This window comes from Lampetra planeri, chromosome 64 (genome assembly GCF_965212315.1).
Source record: "Lampetra planeri chromosome 64, kcLamPlan1.2.h2, whole genome shotgun sequence".
NCBI lineage: Eukaryota > Metazoa > Chordata > Hyperoartia > Petromyzontiformes > Petromyzontidae > Lampetra > Lampetra planeri.
The window spans coordinates 4,475,506-4,492,933 of NC_136170.1; the positions used below are offsets into that span (position 1 = coordinate 4,475,506).

The 17,428-nt window shown below is 49.1% G+C and overlaps 1 protein-coding gene across 2 annotated transcripts in view; it reads right to left on the minus strand.

The window, feature by feature from the left end:
- Nucleotides 1–3,615: 3,615 nt before the first annotated feature.
- Nucleotides 3,616–17,428, minus strand: part of LOC144737064 (MARVEL domain-containing protein 3-like) — an 85,278-nt gene continuing 71,465 nt past the window's right edge. The window contains exons 4-6 of one of the 2 annotated variants that reach the window (XM_078619716.1): nucleotides 11,780–11,985; nucleotides 7,420–7,508; nucleotides 3,616–6,968 (exon numbers count right to left, since the gene is read on the minus strand). In XM_078619716.1, coding sequence (XP_078475842.1) covers nucleotides 6,654–6,968; nucleotides 7,420–7,508; nucleotides 11,780–11,985 — 610 coding nt within the window. In that variant the 3' untranslated portion in view covers nucleotides 3,616–6,653. Of the gene's footprint in view, nucleotides 6,969–7,419; nucleotides 7,509–10,922; nucleotides 11,986–17,428 lie in introns of those variants that run through there. The other variant, XM_078619717.1, reaches the window with a different exon arrangement.

Consider the following 17,428-nt stretch of genomic DNA (forward strand, 5'->3'; position numbering starts at 1 on the left):
CGAAGAGGGTCCTGCGTCGCGTACGCGGTCGAAATCTCTTCCGTTTCGTTAGTACTGATTGCCTTGCGGTCTGTTACCCTGTTGTTACTGTGCTACAGGGGCGCCCTAATGTATGTCTGTTGTTTAATGTTTTGAATTCCTCGGCGCGTAGACGCCTACTCCCCCCCTTACCTTGTTAATGCGTCTCAGACACCCTAATATTTATCTAAATTGGATTCGGCTTGTCACCCTTTTCCCAGCCAAGACGGCTGACTTTTTACACCGGGAGGGGGGGGGGGGGTGATGTAATATGAGGATATATCCGGCTCACTGATGTATCACAACTCGTCATGGTGATTGGCTCTGCCGGTCCTGGTTTACAGCCAATGGAGGGAAGCCTGGAGGCATGGCCCTGACGTGATGGAAAGGTGACAGCTATAAGGATTGGTTTTGCTGGCTTTGGCCACAGCCAATGGGGAGATGAGTCAGGGGCGTGGTCCCGGGAGCTGACGAGGGAGCCTGGAAGATTCCATGCAGGCTAACGAGGATTGGCGGAAACGTACCACGTGACCCGGGTATTAAATAGGGGTGGAGACGAACGACACGTGATCAGAACGGGAACGAATGGAGGAAGGGGGCCACCCGGCAGCGGTGCTCCGAGTTGCCACGTGGCAGTGCGTCTCTCACTCTATCTGTCCCTCTCACGCTGCCTATCAGCAGCGTGAAGTAACTGTAACATAAGTTGAATAAAAGACGTATTCCAGAAGTCGTCTCAACGAGCTATATTACATCTGTATAGCAGAAAATGCATTGTGCGCACGGACCATGCGGCTTTGAAATACTCCTTGAAAGTTGACCAGCCATCTGGCCAGCTGGCACGATGGCTGGAAACTTTACAGGAGTTCTCGTTTGACATTCAATACCGTAAGGGTTCCCGTCACGCTAATGCGGACGCGCTCTCCCGACTGCCACATGGGTCCGCCTGCGCGTGTGCCTCGGGCACGAATAGGTACACGCGGGTTCCACAGCTCCCTCGGCCTATCATGTCCGCTGTGGATAAGCTGGCGGACTCCACCTGTCCCGAGCCGGCTGATGGGGTTTTGAATTTGCCGCGTTCCGTGTGGGTTCGTGGACAATTGCTCGATGACTCGCTTGCGGCCTTGCGGAGTCAGGCTGCCAAGTCAAAGGGGTATCTGTCATCTGATGGGATGCCGGGAGCAGCTCTCCGGGACGGATTGTTGATGTGGAGAGAGGACTTGCGGGGTCGCTGGCGCCTTGTCGTTCCGTTGTCGCTGCGATATGAGTTGATTCGGATACGTAGATGACACGTTCGTCATCTGGCCACATGGCCTGCCAACACTGAACCAATTTCTCAACCACATCAATTCCATACAACCGTCTATCAAATTCACTATGTAAGTGGAAAAGGATGGCCAAGCTACCATTCCTGGATGTTTTGATCGAGAAGAGACCTGATGGCTCGTTGGGACATTCGGTCTACAGGAAAGCCACCCACACGGATGCCTATCTAAAGCTTGACTCCCACCATCATCCAGCCCAGAATAATTCCCTCATCAAAACACTACACCATAGGGCCCGTTGTATCTCCGACCAGCACCACCTAGCCAGTGAGTTGGAGCACGTACACCAAGCCCTCAGGATAAACGGATACTCGGACCATACAATCCGCATAGCTGTCTCCCCAGCCATGCAGAGACAACCTTCTGAGGATCAAACTAAAACCATCACTTTATCGTACTTAGCAGGGGTTACCAAAAAGATTTCCAAAATCTTAAACAAACACAAGATCCAGGTTCATTTCAACACAGTACACAAAATCCGTGATTTAATCCCATCTGTAAAGGATGTGATTCCTGACATGCAATACCCTGGTGCCTACAAACTGAGTTGTGGTTGCAGCAGCAGTTACATTGGGGAAACAAAACGACATGTCTCAGACCGCATTCGTGAACATAAGGCAGATCTGAAACACGGTAGGACTAATACCTCTGCCGTTGCTGATCATTATTTTAACGCTGTGAGCTCACACGAAATTGATTTTGCAAGACAGAGGTACTCTGCAAACCTACCGGCTACCTTCAGAGATTTGTTCATGAAGCCATTCAGATATATACACACAGACACAACTTCAACCGAGAGGATGGGTACAAACTGAGCAATCACTGGAAGGACATTATTAACCAGGTAAAGTCTTAACTGACTGTGATGTTTTCATCCTACCTGCCTATGTCAGCTGTTATTTCCGACTCTCTGTGTCTCTCTCTCTATGCCTCTCTCTTAGATCTTTCATGCTCACATGTCCTTTGCATTGCACTCGCATGCCTTTAGATTGCACTCTCATGCTCACATGTCCTTTGGATTGCACTCTCATACTCACATGCCCTTTGGATTGCACCCATTGGGTTGCATTCCCTCGTCGAGGAGGCTGCTCTCCTGCTATCTTACAGTTACATGCTAATTTCTCACATTACCATCACTATCCCGGCCACTTCTTTATGACCCTTAAGTTACACCCATTTAAAACCTTTTTAAAACAGTCTGCCTTAGCAGCAGACCATGCTTTCCCACCTGATGACGGACGCTTGTGTTGTGCCCGAAACGTCGTGATTTATTTTATTTTATACCTACATGACTTTACCGAAAGAACCAAAGAGTATGGATTCACGAAAGCTTCAAATCAAGATTGGAGGCACTTCTTTATTAATAAGCACCATCGGGGTTAACACTTTATAATACGTCCGTCTGGGGTTGGCGACGTTACTCAGTCAGGACAGTTGGTAGGCTGCCTGACTGATGACGCCCCGAGATGGTGAAGACTGAGACGTTGACGAGAAGGATGGTGAAGACTTCAGCTAGAACCGACTAGCGGGTTCCCGGGATTCCCTCACGTGCCCCTTCTGTAACATTTAACCTACATCCCTCTCTCTGGCCTATCACATGACCTGCTGTCAGTCAGAGCTGCTGCAATTGCAGATCCCCTTCTCTGCCAGCAGCAAGCGCTATGCTGCTAAGTGACCGATTCTATGTCACTACACATGTATTAAAATGTGTTCCCTAATACATTAATCTCATATCCAATTCGCGTTATGAAACATGTGTTTTTCGGAGAACAGACTGTGCATACATCTGGGGTTTAGATTTTGCGTGGTGGGTCAGCCTCAGCGTGGCATTCAGCATGGGTAGTAACGCAAGTATAAACTGCACAGGAAGCAACGTTCCTGTACAAGCAGAAGTGCAACAGTATAGCTCGCTGATGTGGGTGCGTGATTCTTCAATATGTTAATTTGATTTTTATGTCAGAAACACGTCGTCCGTGCTGCTCTCCAGTTGCTCGAGTGAAAAATAGGTTGGCTTTGCCCAATTCTGGCCAGATGACTCAACAACTTAACCCTTTCCCATTCTGATGACGTGTACTTCATTAGTTTTCTTCCGATTCCGTATATGTATGTCATCGGAAGTATTGCACAGTTTGGACCCAGCTATCATAAAGTGTCACGATCGTGTCGCTACGATTCTCTGTGGTAAATAAAATGCATTTAAAAACTACAGCACTATGCCTCTCTAAATAAAAGTTTGACCATGTTTTTTTGTATAATAAAAATTGGAACCAAGATATGTTCGTAAATAAATATTTTATTATAGCAAGAATAGGCACAGTGTATATACAGTGGGGGAAAAAAAGTATTTGATCCCCTGCTGATTTTGTACGTTTGCCCACTGACAAAAAAAATGATCAGTCTATAATTTTAATGGTAGGTTTATTTGAACAGTGAGAGACTAACAACAACAAAATCCAAAAAAACGCAGGTCAAAAATGTTATAAAATGATTTGCATTTTAATGAGGGAAATAAGTATTTGACCCCCTCTCAATCAGAAAGATTTCTGGCTCCCAGGTGTCTTTTATACAGGTAACGAGCTGAGATTAGGAGCACACTCTTAAAGGGAGTGCTTCAAATCTCAGCTTGTTATCTGTATAAAAGACACCTCTTCACAGAAGCAATCAATCAATCAGATTCCAAACTCTCCACCATGGCCAAGACCAAAGAGCTCTCCAAGGATGTCAGGGACAAGATTGTAGACCTACACAAGGCTGGAATGGGCTACAAGACCATCGCCAAGCAGCTTGGTGGGAAGGTGACAACAGTTGGTGCGATTATTCGCAAATGGAAGAAACACAAAAGAACTGTCAATCTCCCTCAGCCTGGGGCTCCATGCAAGATCTCACCTCGTGGAGTTGCAATGATCATGAGAACGGTGAGGAATCAGCCCAGAACTACACGGGAGGATCTTGTCAATGATCTCAAGGCAGCTGGGACCATAGTCACCAAGAAAACAGTTGGTAACACACTACGCCGTGAAGGACTGAAATCCTGCAGCGCCCGCAAGGTCCCCCTGTTCAAGAAAGCACATGAACATCTGAATGATTCAGAGGACAACTGGGTGAAAGTGTTGTGGTCAGATGAGACCAAAATGGAGCTCTTTGGCATCAACTCAACTCGCCGTGTTTGGAGGAGGACCCCAATAACACCATCCCCACCGTCAAACATGGAGGTGGAAACATTATGCTTGGGGGGTGTTTTTTCTGCTAAGGGGACAGGACAACTTCACCGCATCAAAGGGACGATGGACGGGGCCATGTACCGTCAAATCTTGGGTGAGAACCTCCTTCCCTCAGCTAGGGAATTGAAAATGGGTCGTGGATTGGTATTCCAGCATGACAATGACCCAAAACACACGGCCAAGGCAACAAAGGAGTGGCTCAAGAAGAAGCGCATTAAGGTCCTGGAGTGGCCTAGCCAGTCTCCAAACCTTAATCTCATATACAATCTGTGGAGGGAGCTGAAGGTTCGAGTTGCCAAACGTCAGCCTCGAAACCTTAATGACTTGGAGAAGATCTGCAAAGAGGAGTGGGACAAAATCCCTCCTGAGATGTGTGTAAACCTGGTGGCCAACTACAAGAAACGCCTGACCTCTGTGATTGCCAACAAGGGTTTTGCCACCAAGTACTAAGTCATGTTTTGCAGAGGGGTCAAATACTTATTTCCCTAATTAAAATACAAATCAATTTATGACATTTTTGACATGCGTTTTTCTGGATTTTGTTGTTGTTATTCCGTCTCTCACTGTTCAAATAAACCTACCATTAAAATTATAGACTGATCATTTCTTTGTCAGTGGGCAAATGTACAAAATCAGCAGGGGATCAAATACTTTTTTCCCTCACTGTACAGAGGCAGAGTCATGTCAATGTCAATCTTTTTTGTCATAAGATTAGAGAAATTTACACCAGAGATGAACTTTTTTCATTGCAAAATTAGTAATAACATCTTCAAATGGTGATTTTGCACAATCACATTCATTATTTTTACCACGTAAATCGTTGGTTACTTCTTGCTCATTTTTTGCAGTGGTAACAAGTCGTTAACTAGTTGTGAGGCATATTACACTTAAAATAAGTCAAACAAATATTTAAGCTTAAATTAAAGTAAAGCAATATGGCAGTCGTCCTGTCAGAACATTGGATATATTGATGAAAATGAACGGCATCCTTTTAACTCTGCCCCACCGAGTTGGGACCATGAAAACGTGAAGGGAGTGAGGGGAAGAAGTTGGGGGGGGTGCAATACCCTGGTGCCTAGGTGGGTGGGAGAGGGGAAGGGGGAGTGGAATGGTTAAAGGAAAGTATAACTTTTACGTGCTCGGTGAACTTATAGTCCCATAGAACGTTGATTGCATCCCATCCATCCCCAGGGGAAGGGAGGCATTCCTTGCGCTCATCCCCGACCTCCCAGTGAACACACATCACATCAGGCTTCACAGAAATTGGACTATCTGACTTCGAACTCCCGTTCCCTTGCCTTTAAGTTGGTGGTTTAAACGTTCCGTTCCCGCGAGGGCAAGGAGGGTACCATGTCACTGTTTCCATGAAGGGGGTTGTAAGCTCTATTCCCTTAAATATTGTTGTATTGCAAGACCATGAAAGTTAGCATTATCTTGGGAAACCCTCATCCAGAAGTGGTTAAAAATAATGGTTATAGGTGGCAAGATGTCATCTCCCTCGCCTGGTGTGCAGAAGGTCGTAGATTCGATCCTGACCCTGACAACACCTGCCATACAAATGGAGTTCATGTCTCTCTCCCTCTCTTCATGGTAGTGTAAAGTCGAGCCGACACAAGGTTGGGGGGGAGGTCCGTCCTTTATTTCCCCCAGTCCACACTTGCCCACAGCCCTCTCTCAATCCGTTCCCCGCCAGAATGCCCCGAGCCCCCTGATGCCCCCCTCATATATCTTCTCACCTGTAACTCCCCTCTTCCACTGTTCCTGCTCCACTGCCCCACTCGTTTTGGCGGGAATTATCTCCATGCCCCTTTAATCCACTGTCTATCTCCATCCCTACCCCTGACATCCCATAAAGTAGCTTAGATTTTTCTCCGGGTCGTCGTCCAGTTTTTCCCTCCACATTAATAATCTATATCACGCGTTTAGAGCATTTGGCTGCTATAAATGTCCACATGATAAGCCACTTCGTTGAGATGTCATTCATGGCTACATAGCTCAGTGGGCATTGCCTGGTAAAATAAAAAAGAGTTTTGTTTAAAATGATGAGAAATATCTGTATTTTTTAGTAAACCAAGGACTGGTTGATGAGAGTTTACAATTCTGTTCTCAATTGTATTGCGTGACCACTCTGCCCCTGCACTGGAGCCTGCGCCGGCTTTGCGCCGCCGTTTCGAGTTGCGTTTCCACAGCGACCGTTTTGCATTTCATTTCTATGATGGCCATTTTGTGTTTCATGTCCAGTACAGCCATTTTGTACTGTGTGTCCATTGCTCTTAGTCCAAACTTTAGGCAGTATCTTCCTTTTCCGATCCTTGTCCCATATCTCCTGGTCTCCAGAAGTGGTATCTTCAGAAGTAGCATCACCAGTGGCGTGAGTACCATTAGGTGTTTGCCTGCATTTTCTCACCTGGATACAGACAAACTCGGTTATATTGTCATAATTAATCACCTTCATCATAATTTTGTCACCGTATTTATTGTAATAATTATTATTACCATTATAATATTAGTTTAACCATTTCCTATTCTGAGACGTCTGCAAGTGGCAGTGGGTCCCATTCGCTGCTGATCCTGCAACACGCAAACGGCTCAGTATTCATTTTATTTAGAGGTAGAGGTGCCATTGTTTTTAAAGACATCGTACTCACCGCAGATAACTATAGTGACGTGACCGCACTTTATGATAGCTGGCGGCAAAATGTGATACACGCCCACATGGCCTTGTGGGAGCCTCGGTACTGATAAGTTAATTTATTTGAGTGTTTTTCCGTCCTCAGGAAAACTATTGGCATACACGTATGTTATCGAAACGGGAAAGGGTTAATAGACAGAGAAACCGAAAATAATGATTGTTATACCTTTGTCAGTCTGATGCAACACAGAACAGCTCCAGCCAAATAGCAGCAAGCGGCGATCAACCCAAAGACAGCCACCGCTGCATCGGTTCCTTATTAAGAAGACAAGAGAGCGAGTCGTGAGAATATATGGTTGCTGCTGTTGCTGTTAGGGGTACACAGAGAGTTGGTAAGGCTGGTAGGGCTGCCGTAAAATTTATATTGTTGGTAGTGATTTGGACAATTGTTAGAGCAGGTAGGAGTTAAACTACAAGTACAAGATTGGGAACCACTGCACTAGACTAAGACTATCACGATAATATATGTTTACTAAATTAACACTTCGGATAATCACAGTGCCACACAGACCTTCCCATAGGGTTGAGTGTTAATCACTGAGAATAACAGAGCAGAACGATTGGCTCCTATAGGGTTCAGTGTTAATCACATACGCCAATAGAGCCATACTAAGACTCGATTAACATTCCACAGGTTGTGGTCGATAAGACATACCATTACAACTGAAACAAGCAATGCTGAATAAGTTAAAGCTGCCACCACCACAATCCACAACTGGGGCAGTACCACAGCCCAGCTGTAGTGCTTTGTTGCAGACGCTCACAGATCGAATCTGGCAGGCCTCCGTTTTACTTTGGCCGTATTAAGCCTTTCCCGTTGTGAGGCGTCTGCAAGTTGCAGGGTGGGTTGTGTTCACTGCTGAATCTCGGAACGCACAAGCGGCTCAGCATTAATTATATTCACAGAGGTGTAACGCTATTATTTATAAAGACATTGTACCTACCGCAGAGAACCGTATTAACATGACCGAACTTTATAACAGCTATATTCTTGGTTCTTTTGGTAAAGTCACGTAGATAGAAAATAAAATACAAAATAACAGATAATACAATTAAATAAAATCAAATAAAAAATACAAATATATTTTTTAAAAATAATAAAACCAAAAAACCCACGACGTTTCGATCGCAACACAAGCAGTCTTCATCAGGCGGAGAGAAAATAGGGAGCAAGCCTCCAAATGCAACTGCTTCTAAGGGCTTTCAAAGTGGGCGGGGCAGCCAGCGCAAATGTCGGAGACAATGGGGGGATGGAGGGGGCAGAGACAGAGGGAGAGAGAGGGGGGGAGAGATAGAGGTGGAGCTTAAGGCGAGGGCGCACTCCAAGTATGTTAGACAATGGGCGGAGGAAGAGGGTAGAGATACGGGGGAGAGAGAAGGGGTACAAGTAGTGCGTTAGACAATGGGGGGGGGGGGCAAAAACAGGGGGAGAGAGAGGGGGTGTAGAGATAGAGGTGGAGCTGAAAGGCGAGGGCGCAGTCCAAGTGTGTTAGGAAGAGGGTAGAGATAGGGGGGAGACAGGAGGAGGGTAGAGATAGGGGGAGAAAGTGGGGTACAGATGGGTGGGACATAGCACCTCACTACACCCATCAACACTGCTGATGGTAGAGGTTGACAAGAAAACCCAAATCAAGTCATGACCCAAAGTGGTTGATGACATCTTTCCAATGATTGCTGAGCTTAAAACCGTCGTTTCGGTTGAAATTGTGTCTATGTCTGTATATATATGGATGGCTTCGTGAACGAATCTTTGTTGATAGCCAGTCGGCTTGCAAAGTACCATCGTCTTAGATAAATCAATTTCGTGTGAGCCAGCCGCATTAAATGAATGATCAGCCACGGCAGAAGTATTGGTCCTGCCGTGTTTCAGATATGCCTTATGTTCACGAACACGATCCGAGACATGTCGCTTAGTTTCCCCAATGTAACTGCTGCCGTAGATACAGCTTAGTTTGTAGACGCCGGGATATTGCATGTCAATCCTGTCCTTCACAGATGGAATCAGATCACAAATTCTATGCACTGAGTTAAATCGGACCTGGATCTTGTGTTTGTTCAAGATTTTGTAAATCTTTTTGGTTATCCCTGCTATGTAAGGCAAGGTGATGGTTTTCATTAGATCTTCAGATGGCTCCTTCCTCACGGGTGGGGTGATGGCTTTGCGGATTGTGTAGTCAGAATATCCATTCGCCTTGAGAGCCTGGTGTACATGTTTGAGTTCACTGGTCAGGTGTCCATGGTCGGAGATACATTGAGCTCTATGGTCTAGCGTTTTGTTGAAGGAATTCTTCTGGAATGGATGGTGGTGGTAATTAGGTTGTATTCTATTTTATTTTTTATATACGTGACTTTACCGAAAGAACCCAGAACATGAATCCCTGCAGTCACGAAAGTTTTAAGTCAAAATGTATGATAGCTGGCACCATATTCTCCCGCCTCAGTATGATAAAGTAATTATATTTTAGTTTATTTCAATTCTGTTCCGATGACGTACACGTACATCATCAGAATATACACATACATAATCGGAATGGAATCGGAATAAAAACTGATGATATACACTTACACTTGCATCATCGCAATGGGAAAGTGTTGACTACAACCCAACTGATTCACAGTGGATGTAACCAAATCCACTCACATTATGGCAAAGGAGTAACTCATTGTGCGCCGTGCATTATGATCCATATTTTGCCATGTTAAAGAAATTACAGAAAATTACTCGATTTGGGAATGCACATACATAGTACCATTGCCCCCTCCTGTGAAACTTCTGAAAACTCTATGTGTACGTAGTGCCTTGTTTCATGGTAGCATTACGCTACATGTACTAAATTCCTATTAATCTTACGATTCATAATTATTCTTTTTTTGTCGTCAGATTGTGTTGTACACCCTCCTCCACACGTGACTTTACCGAAAAAAACAAAGAGTAATTCCTGCAGTCACGAAAGCTCCAAATTAAGTTTGAACCACTTCTACGGGGAAGTTTTAAGTTTGTTTTTTCTCTCTCTCTCTCTGGGTTTTTTGTTGTCTCTCTCTGCTTGTGTATCGGTCTTCGTGTCTGTGTCTTTCAAATTTCACACTTAACTTCTAATTTAGCAATCTTTGGAAGAACGTTATCAACCAGGCTATGCGTTAATTGTGTGTTGACCGACCCTCTGTGTTGCATTGCATTACATTTCGAAATTTTGCTAGGTTTATTTGATTTAATATACTTTCTCTGTCTCCACTCATTTTGTCGTTCTTATGTTCTGCTCTCTCTGAGTGTCTCGGCTGTTGTCCCTCTCCCTCTCTGCTTTTGTCTGTTCTTCGTGTTTGTGTCTTGTCTCTCTTTAAAATTTCACACTTAACTTCTAACTTAGCAATCTTTGAAAAACGTAATCAACCAGGCTATGCGTTAATTGTGTGTTGACCGACTCTCTGTGTTGCATTACATTACATTTAGACATTTTGCTAGGTTATTTAATTCAGTGTGTCTCTCTCCCTGTCTCCTTATTTTTTCAAGCTTTTGCTCACCGTGCTACTCATTGCCATGCTAATTTCTCTAACCCCTCCCTCTCTCTCCGCCCCCGCCCCCTCTCTCAAGCTTTTGCACCTTAACACTCCCCGTGCCACTCATTGACATGCTAATTTCTCTAACCCCTCCCTCTCTCTCCGCCCCCGCCCCCTCTCTCTATTTAAGGCCTCGACACAGAGGCGTGGTTTCTCTGTGTGCCTATGTTTGTTCTCTCTCTATGCATCTCTGTGATATCTGTCTGCTTATATGTCTGTCTATATGTCTCTGGTTCTGCGTTTTATCTCTCTCTCAAATTTAGCATTCTCAGGAAGAACGTAATCAACCAGGTAGGGTGTTGTTGACTGTTATGTTATCCGACTCTCTGTTGTATTACATTACATTTCTAAGTATACTAGATTTGTGTTTCTATTTCATTTATACCTGATGATGATTGTTTGTGTTGCAATCGAAACGTCGTATGCTAGTATTGAATTCATTATTTTATCTTTATACGTGTATTTACCGAAAGAACCAAAGAGTAATTCCTGCAGTCACGAAAGCTCCAAATTAAGTTTTTATTCCACCCCACTTTTCATAATTAGAAACCCCACTGTTTAACTCAATCACACTCATCTCATGCACAATTTTATAATCGTCGTAAAGCAACTTGGATTAAGAGTAAACTAAACACTCAACTATTTTTTTCATTTTATCAGGTAAAGCCCACTGAGCTATATAGCTCTTTTTCAGATGCGACGTGGCCACAAATAATAGAGCAACGAAGGGGCTTATCATGTAGAAATTGATAGAAATTGATAGCACCCAAATATTCTAAAACCATTTTGATTCTAAAAATCCATGCAACAACAGGGAGAACATGCAAACTCCAAATATACAGGCATACTAGGAGAGGGCGTTAACATTTCGCCAACACGGTGCCCCTTTCAGACGTTGCTGCTATATACATCGAGAAACGTGCAAAGATAAGATACGGCAACCGCCTTCATCCGTACCCCCCAACTCTCACCTGCGAGTGTACACGTCATCCAAGTGTAACCGCGGCTTATGTACAGCTGCTCCCGCTGCTTGCAGGTGTCGCTCTTGTTCACCTCCAACACCTGGTACAGGTAGAGCGCTACGCCGGCTATGAATGCCGCACTACACAGCGCGTCCATGAACAGCTCTACCCACAGGAGGCGAACGAAGGCGCTTCTGTCCGGCCTCTTTTCTGTCCTGCTGAGCGCATGCACGAGGTAGTTCATGAGGGGTAGGGGCTAGGCGGAGGCAGGTACAGAAGCATAGGGAGCACATTGATTATTATCCGTCAACTTTTAATAACCCCACACGGTATTCACTCATTCTCGTAGAAAAAACGACTGAGATGTGAAAGGGAACCACAGATTAGTACGGTTGGCTACATCTGGTGCGATAGAAGTTCAACACTCGTACATCTGCTCCCATCTGCCCGACCTGGTCGGTACGTGCGACACGACTGTGGTGAGCGTGAATCTGGTGCGCAAGGGTGAACATACTTTGCTCACTGAGCTGCATTGGCTTCCATTTGCCGAACTAACAAAATATAAGGCTGCACTCGTTACACACAACGTTCTTGCCACAAATGAACCACAATACTGTACCTTGCTGATCTCGTCAAGGAGCATGAGCAATCACACAAACTCCCTTCATCCTCGCAGCCACTTTTGGCTAGCCATCGAACAAAGATGGTCACCGCATCACACGCTTTTATGCAGGACTATACACTATAGTATATGTAGTGGTGGTATTGACGTGCGCCGACTGTGACAGTGATGGATCACGGGGCGGCGCGGGGTGCGGGGTTGGGCACGCGTTGTGGGCGTGGTGTGGACGCGCGCGCCGGGAGTGACAGATGACGGGGCGGCGCGGCGTGAGTGGTGAGGCACGATGAGATGTGGGAAAAGAGGATCGTAGCCAGCGCCCGGCGATTGGTCGAATAAGTGGGTGCTCGCAGCGACGTCCGCAGGTGGGGTATAAAGGGGGACGCGCGAGAGCACTCGGGGAGAGTTACCCAGTTGAAGACCCGAAGACGGAGCTGAAGACCTAGTGCCACGAGACCCCTAGTCCCGCCGTCCTTGTGGGGACCGGGGCCCTGTGTGGCTCGGAGGCGAGGCTGTGGGACCCGGGGTCCGACGCCCCCGTGGGTCGGGCTGGGGACCCACAGTCGAGACGGATACCCCGGGCAGGGAGTGTCCCGAGTAGCTCAGGGGCGTTAGTCGCCGAGTAGCTAAGTGGATGTTGGTCATCCGAGTAGCTCAGTGGCGTTAGTCGCCGAGTAGCTAAGTGGGTGTTTGTCACCCGAGACACTAAGTGGATGTTGGTCATCCGAGTAGCTCAGTGGGCGTTAGTCGCCAAGTAGCTAAGTGGGTGTTTGTCACCCGAGATACTAAGTGGGTGTTTGTCACCCGAGATACTAAGTGGGTGTTTGTCACCCGAGATACAAAGTAGGTGTTAGTCACCAGTGAACGAGTTTGATAAAATAAAGAGTGTGTTACCGGTGAAGTCGTCTCCCGCCGAGTTACTACATTACAACTGGCGTCAGAAGTGAACCTGTCTTCAAGAAGTATGGACACAAGGAAGACTACCCATACCCACGAGCGAGGTCGGGACGACGACGGCGTACCGGGGACACCAACCTCGGGAGGAGAGGACGAGGAGTGGCCGCCGATGCAGCACCTCGCGGTGATGGCCGACGCTCTGCTTGCCTCCGACACCAGCCTCCAAGACGCACACTCCCGGTTGGCGGAGTTGCTGCTCGCCGCCGCTGCAATCTTGGCCGAGATCTCCGTTCCAGCGGGCGGGAAAACGGCTGCGGGGTTGGAGGAAGGAGCGAGGCTGGCGGGATCCCGCCAAAAGGCGCTTCGCGCCAAAAGTCTGGAAGTTCCCGCCGTTTTTGAGGGGCCGCCATTGATTGGCGGGAAACACGGACGCCACGTGGCCGGACACCTCCGCGCAGCGCAGCCCACGTCATCAGCGCGCGCCGGAGCTCTCCATTTTGCGCCTGACAACCGAGCCGACATTTTAGACAACTACAGCGGAGCGCGGGAAAATCTCTCCGACGTCGACGACGATCGGGTCCTCCAGCAAAGATTGCCCGCGCTGTCGGCGTTCAAGGCGGATGGGGGCGACTGGGGAGCCTTCCAACGAAGGTTCCTCGCTCATCAGGAGATGTCGGGGTGGTCCGACACCACTGCCCTGCGTGCGTTGCCAGCGATGCTTGACGACGACGCGCTTGCAGCCTTCACATCTGCTGCAAGGTCGTCCCGCTCTACGCTCCAGGCCGCACTACACCTGATGGCGAAGGTGTTCGGGCCGCCCTCCACGTGTCGCCACCAGTTCTACGATCGGCGGAAGGTGGCTGGAGAAACGACGCTCGCCTATCGCACGGCACTACTCGCCTTGGCGGACGCAGCTTTTCCCCGCATGGATAAAGAGGGGAAGGACGCCATGGTGACGGAGCAGCTGCTGGTGTTGGCCCACGAGTTGGGGGTCCCCATCAATGTGGCGGACGAGATGGATATCTGCTCCCTGGCGATCGCCACGAGCATTCACGCGTACGAGGTCCTCAAACGCAGGCCGGGGGGCGTCTGCAATTTGGCGGGGAACGCGGGTACTGGCAGCCACGATCGCCGAACCTCAGCCAGCTGCGGTGCAGGAGCAGGCCTTCGCTGCATCGCGTCCGGGGGAGTGGAGAACGGGAGGTCGTTCGCCCACACGTTCGCCCCGCAAGCTGGAGCAACCGAAACCTACGACGTCCGTCGTCTGCTACAACTGCGGCCTTCGGGGTCACGTCGCAGCCGGGTGCCGGGCCCCGCGTCAGCGCGCCACAGGACCACGTCGGGACGACGACCAGGGCCACAAGTCATCCCAACAAAACCCGGCAAGTCGCGGCACCTCACACGTTCGGTCCACAAACACGGCACATTCGGGTCGCCGCTTCGCGGTGGGGGGTTCGCGGCTGGGTGCCAGGGGTTCATTTCGGCGAGGGGGGTCCGTACGCGGCCCGCAAGCAGTCGAGTGGTCCGAATTGGCCCACAGGATCGTGGCTGCGTCGGCCGGGTCGTCCGTGGTAACGGGCTTCATTGACGGGGTTGAGGTCCGGGTGCTTGTTGACACGGGTGCGTCGGCCACCATCATCTCGGACCTTATTTATAACATTCTTCCCGTTCAAAGTAGACCCCTTCTGCCAGTAGACGTGCCATTTAATGCGGCGAATGGGGGATCCCTGGGGATCATCGGCCAGATTCGGGCGACTATTTGCATTGGTGACATCAAATTGGCGGGCCCTATTTTTGTATCATCATCGCTGGCCGTTCCCTGTTTGCTAGGTACGGACTTTTTGTCCAAAATGCCCATCAAAATTCTCATAGATCAGGCCTGCATTGAGCTTCCGTCAGGTCGGCGGCTTGCGTTCTTGACGAGCCCTACCAAAATACGCACGGTTTGTGCGACGGTGCAGGCGCTGCCAACTCAGACTGTAAGGGTGCCCCCGGGATCGAAAATGTTGGTACCCCGTCGGTTGAGGAAGCCACTCGAGGTGGGTGCGGTGGCACAGGGGGGGCCGTTGGGGCCGTCTAACAGGGCCAGAAGGGGCCTCGACTTAGCGGTTGCTCAAACCATGGTGAGAGGGGACAGTGAGCCGTTCGTAAGGGTCCTGAATACGGGGTCGCGGCCGGCCGAAATTGCGCAGGGAACGGTGCTGGCTCACGCCGCGCCGCTACCCGTTGAGGAACGGCTCGTGTCTCAAGCGGATTTCACTGTCGAGTCGCATCCTCCAAGTGATGAGGGGACAGAGTGGTTGGACTCGTTGTGTGCCGGTTCTGCTAACTTGTCCAAAGTGCAATTGGGAGTCGACGCTCCCACGGGGAGGGATTCGCTGTTGTCATTGCCCCTCATTGAGTGGGGCCGTCTCCAAATGTCCGACAGCTCCCTACTTACGCTACGTCGAAAAGTTGGCGCTCCCGAGGTAGGGGATGCGCGGGTCGGTTCCTGGGTGTGCAGACAGGGCCTTTTGATGAAGTGGGACAACATGTCCCGGGGTCACGTGCTCGTTGTGCCTGTTGCTATGCGGGGTAAGGTCGTTCTGGCAGCTCATGAACGGCTCATGCATCTGGGTTTTCAAAAAACGCTCGCCCTAATCCAGCGAGACTATTATTGGCCGGGGATGGGTAACGACGTGGCGAACATTCTTAAGGGATGCGTAGGGTGCGCCGAAAGAAAACCGCCACCATTGGCAGCTAATCCACTGCTGCAATCCATTCAAGTTTCGCGCACAAACGAATTGGTTGCGTTGGACATCTTGGGGCCCTTTCCTGCTACACCGAGGGGAAATAGGTTCCTGCTGGTTGGCGTAGAATACTTCACCCGATGGCCCATGGCATGGCCACTCGCCAACCAGTCGGCTGCAGCGATGGCGGACGCCTTCGTCCAGGGTTATGTTTTGGACAAGGGCGCCCCCGAACGCTTGCTGACGGATCAAGGAAATAATTTTTCGAGCGGTTTGTTGCGCGAGGTGTGCGACCTGTTGGGTACAATGAAAGTGCGTACTTCCCCCTACCACCCGCAGACTGACGGGATGGTTGAGCGTCTGAACAGGACGATTACGTCTATGTTGTGCCAACAGGTCTGCGACGATCAGGTTGATTGGGACTTACAGGTGCCGGGGGTACTCGCGGCCTATCGAATGGCCCCTCATGCGGCGACGGGGTTTTCCCCATTTTTTCTTATGTATGGGCGGGAGGCCGATCCGGCCATGGACGTCCAACTGGGGATTTCCCAGCCACGTGCAAAATCTAAATTGGCAGACCACATCAAATTTAATATCGCAAAATTGACTGAAGCATGGGAGGCGGCGAGGTTGAATTCGCGGTCGCGGCAAATTGCGAACGAGAGATTGCATGAGCGGAGGGTGCATACGCATGATTGGAAACCAGGCGATAAGGCCTGGCTGCATTGTCCACATGTACCGTTGGCTACGTCCCCCAAGTTGTTGAGACCTTGGAGGGGACCGGTGGAAATTGTGCGGGTTGCACGACCCCAGAGTATACAGATTAAATGGGGGAAACGCCGTTGGTATGTGCACCCCTCCCGACTGAAGCCCTATGCGGCACCGTGTGACCCCGTTCTGTGCCGTGACGACCGGGCGTGTGATGTGACCGTCGACTCGGGGAGGGAGGTGTCGCAGAATGATCCTCACGTGTCTCCACCTGACCCACCCCCAGGTGCCTCGGGCTTGACGGCTGCTGACCGTCGAGAGCCTGAACCCCGGGGCACGCACGAGTCCTCGATGCCTGGCCGATGTCTTCCTGAACCGCCGGCACCACCGGACGTTCAACCGCGTCTGGTGCCGTACGACGGACCGGCAAGGCGGACTCGGGCTAGGTCTCAACAATTTTCATGAAGACGTTTTTTTGCTCTACACCGAGCTCGCCCGGTGTTCCCCTCTGCCGGGGTAATGTCCCGTTGTAGGGACGCTCGGAAGGAGAAGGGGACACTGCACGAGTCGAAAGAAAAAAAAAAATTTTCCATTTATTTTCCTTTTTGCATACACATTGCTATTGTCACTCGCCGGGTTGTATATATTGTTCTATTGTCGCGGTGGCATTGGTTGAGGGTTGCGGATGGTAGTGTTCGCGTCGTG